This window comes from Myotis davidii, unplaced genomic scaffold (assembly GCF_000327345.1).
Source record: "Myotis davidii unplaced genomic scaffold, ASM32734v1 scaffold118, whole genome shotgun sequence".
Lineage (NCBI taxonomy): Eukaryota > Metazoa > Chordata > Mammalia > Chiroptera > Vespertilionidae > Myotis > Myotis davidii.
The window spans coordinates 3,075,414-3,079,410 of NW_006290441.1; the positions used below are offsets into that span (position 1 = coordinate 3,075,414).

Sequence of the window (3,997 nt, forward strand, 5' to 3'; positions counted from 1 at the left end):
TTGGCGACTGCTGGCCTAGCTACAAAGCTACCTCTTCCCTCTAATTCTTCTCTACCTCAGGAGGCTTGGGAAGGAAAACCCCAAGCCCTGTGACAGCTACAAAGACTCTTGCTGACAGGAAACTAGTTATTCCTCCCCCTCGGGCCTTGCCTGGAGCCATGGAAGGACATGAAGGGAGCTTCCTCCTGCTGTGAATCCAGGAAGACCACCCGGGGCGAGGGGTGTGGGGGGAGGGGTCCCCTGGTCTCTGATTCCCACTCTCTTTCATACAGCAAGTAGTTGCCAGCCTCCCAGCTGGTGAGCTCGTGATGAGCCCGGGTGCCCAGGAGGTAGTGTCAAGAACAGAGAAGTGGTCAGGGAGATACCAGCTGGAGGCTGAGGTTTGAGTCTGGAGATGGCAGGCTCTTGACCATAACCTGAAAGGCGTTCTTTTCTCTTCCAGAATGTAACACCCTCAATGGGCTGGTGTCGGAGGTGTTTATCCGGTTCTTCGTGGAGACGGTTGGGCACTACTCCCTCTTCCTGACCCAGAGTGAGAAGGGGGAGAGAGCCTTTCAGCGAGAAGCCTTCCGCAAGTCTGTGGCCTCCAAGAGCATCCGCCGTTTCCTTGAGGTTTTTATGGAGTCTCAGATGTTTGCTGGCTTCATCCAAGACAGGGAGCTAAGAAAGTGTCGGGCAAAGGGTAAGGTTAGAGGAGCCGGGGTCAGCAGGCCTTCTCCTCTTAACGTTTCTGCTGCCAGCAGGGTGGATTGGCTAGGCACTGTGACAGAAGCTGTTGGCTGGCTGGGCCCAGGCCTCCTACCACCATCCCCTTTCATCTGATAGAAACTTCCCAGGGAGCTTTCCGCTCCTGTCCCAGTACACACGGCACAGGCTGCCCAGGCGGGAGCCACGTGGCTCGTCTCCTCCAAGAGCAGCGTGCCGTTAGTTGCCCGTCCCCTCCTCAGACATCCTTCTTATTCAGAGAAAAAGACCTGACTGAGCAATTTAGGGAAGTCTGAGAATCCAGGGTTGAGAAGGCCCTCGAAGAGAATAGCTCTGTCTTAGGTTGGTGGCAGAACACATTCAGAGCAGAAGGTTCTCTTATCACTACTTATTTTGTCGGCTCTGCTCACTGTAGGGCTTTTCCACCTCATCAACATCTCTCTGTCTGACATCAGAGTTATTATTCTGTCCACTAATACTGTCCATTTAGCCTGACAAACCTTTCGAAGCAACATTGTAGAGTGGTCCACCAGGAACTAGAGAAGGTGTCTAACCAGGGGCAGCTTTGAAACGAGGAGTAGCATCTTCGCCGTAATGCAGCTCAGCCTTGTGCCCCTGGGAGCAAGGTATCAAGGGCCTCTTGCTATGAACACCAGTGAGATGGTAGTTTTGGTGAGCCGATCTGAATTCGAAGGTGCTCCTGTAAATTATAATTGCAGAGCCTTGGCTTCTCCTTTCGGGGATCTGTGTCCTATCGTCCCTTCCGGGAGGCCTCGTCTTCCCTTCCTCTATTGACTGTTCTTTTCCCTGCTCCTGTTTCTCCTCTTCCCCAGGCCTCTTTGAGCAGCGAGTAGAGCAGTATTTAGAGGAACTCCCAGACACTGAACAGAGCGGAATGAATAAGTTTCTCCGAGGTTTGGGTAAGTAGCTCTGTCATTGATGAGAGGCTGGGGGAGGGGTCTGGGGGGGGATCTGTACCCCAAACTGCTCTATACCAATGCCAATGGGTATTATAATATAGACAGAACAGGAAGGGGTCCCTTGGTGAAGAGAAGGTTCCCAGCCCAGTGCTCCAAGGGCATTTAGCACAGGATTTACCTACCTACAGAGCCAAGAGAAACCACAGATCTCACCTGAGGTTTTCTGGGTGCACTCCTTCCTTAGTGAATAGGAGGGCCACTAGGACAGAGAGCTTTCCTCTCGGCCAGGAGGGGTCTACAAGACGAGCAATGCCAGAGTGCCGTCCCTGAAAACCTCCATTCTTTTCAAAGAGCTCAGCCACTTAGATCATAGAATGTCTCCATTTCAAGGGAAATTGAGGCCAAGTAAGTTAAATGCTTGCCCAAAGCCAAGCAGTGATTAATTCCAGGGCCCTCATTGGAGTGTTTCCCTACCACGGCTCAGATCTGTCATAGTCCAGTCTCTCTAATCCTTTCTCTCCAACCGAGAGGGTTAGAGATGATATGGAAATATTCTCACTCCTGCCCTTTCTGGCCCACAGGCAACAAAATGAAGTTTCTCCACAAGAAGAATTAAGCCCCCTTCCCCAGCGACAGAACCCAGTGCCTGGCAGAGCCTGGAGCCTGGGGAGGGGGCCCAGCCTGGGACCCCCTGGGCTGCTATGGCCGCTCTGTCCCCACAGACCCCACCCTCCAAGCCAGACCACCTCTGCCTTCACGATATCCCAGATACTGTTTGTAAATAATCTGCTGTAAGCTTTCTTATCTGTTTTTGTAACAAGTAAAGAGAATCTGGTAAATATTTGTATATTCCCAAGGGGCCGGGTGCTTTCCTGCCCTGCCCGAGCACGGATGACGTTCTGCTGGGTGCTGGTGACTGGCCAATTATGTGCAGCTGACTGTCTCGGCCAAACCACTGATCTTCCCCGGGAGGCTCCTGGCCTGCCTGCCTGAGCTCCTGCTGCCAGCCTGGGGCCACGGAGAGCAGATGCTGTCTTGTTATGTACAGGGGGACTATTTTTTAAAACATTTTTTTAGAGTTTCTATTTTTTTTTTCTAGTAGTCTCCCTTCCCTAACCTTCTGTTTTTAAAAGGCAAAGGTCAGTCAGTCCCCTTTTCAGCATGAAACCAGGCTCTTGGGCCTGGCCTGCTCTTGTTTCTCCCACCTTGGTGGTGGTCAGTGAGTCACAGGAGGCCCCCCCTCTCCCCAGCTCTGCCAGTGCTCTCCGGGCCCGGCTCCCAGTCCGTGGTGGCCATGACACGGTACAAGGCATCCCTCCTTCCCACCATCTGCGGGTGTTCGCAATAAACAGTGTGCAGTTGTTGGGCCCAGAGCCCCCTGTGTTCTTTGGCTTCATTGTCTATAACCTCCTATCCTGGGGGCTGGGCTGAGACAGGCCGGCCAGGGGCGAAACACCATCTGAGTAATTGGAGTTATGAGCTCTGTCATGGAACAAATTAAACTCGTAAGTCAAGGCCCCACTGTAGAGGGAAGAAGAAAGAGAAACATCTGTTTGTTGTTCCACTTATGTATGCATTCATTGGTTGATTGTGTGTGCCCTGACCAGGGATCGAACCCAGTACCTTGGCCTATTGGGACAATGCTCTTAACTGAGCTACGGAGCCAGGGAATATGACTAGTCTTAGAGTTAGAAAATGCCTCATCATTGTTCTAGTTCAGCATCCCTCTCTAATAGCCAACTGTTCATACTCTGTGTCAGTGTTTCCAGGGATGGGAAATTCTTTCTCATTGCCCTTTGACTCCACTATTAGGTGAATCTCAACACTTTTCTGTTCGGTGTAAAGCCCTTAGACATCACTGGGTGTCCTGACACTGGTGGAGTGAAGCCCAGCGAAAGCCAACCCAGGGCGTGCTGAGAGCCTATGGATTGACTACAGAAGGTTCTGCTACCTTCCATGGAAGAGCAAGGAGAGAGCAGGGTGGGGATTATGGGGCTTAGGCTTTCTACATACCAAGAGCAGGGTCCTTGAAGATGAAGTATTAAGCTGGAACTCTGTTCATTAGAACTGGGTTTGGGTGAGGATTTGAACCATGGAGTAAAGGTTTCCTATCCTTCCACCCTAGCCTATTTAAACAGGAGACAATCCCATTCTCATCTCCCTTTCCTCCTCTACATCTCCATCGAAGGCCTGTGCCGATCCCAACCTGTCCATCGTTTGGGGTTGCTGTCTGCCTCTTAAAGCAAAGTAGAGAGTTGTCTTCTCTGAAAAGCCTCCTGAATGTGGGTTTTCAGTTGAAGTAGAGAGAGAAGGCAGGAGTTATAACCAGAAAGTCCAAAGTGGGGTGTAGTTACCTCCAGGACGTGTCACTG

General features: G+C 51.5%; 1 protein-coding gene across 4 annotated transcripts in view; it reads left to right on the plus strand.

The window, feature by feature from the left end:
* ST5 (suppression of tumorigenicity 5) overlaps positions 1-2,998 on the plus strand; it is a 104,322-nt gene extending 101,324 nt beyond the window's left edge. For all 4 annotated transcript variants that reach the window (XM_006763485.2, XM_006763483.2, XM_006763484.2 and 1 more), the window contains exons 18-20: positions 443-682; positions 1,539-1,625; positions 2,207-2,998. In XM_006763485.2, coding sequence (XP_006763548.1) covers positions 443-682; positions 1,539-1,625; positions 2,207-2,241 — 362 coding nt within the window. In that variant the 3' untranslated portion in view covers positions 2,242-2,998. The remainder of the gene's footprint in view (positions 1-442; positions 683-1,538; positions 1,626-2,206) is intronic.
* Positions 2,999-3,997: the final 999 nt, after the last annotated feature.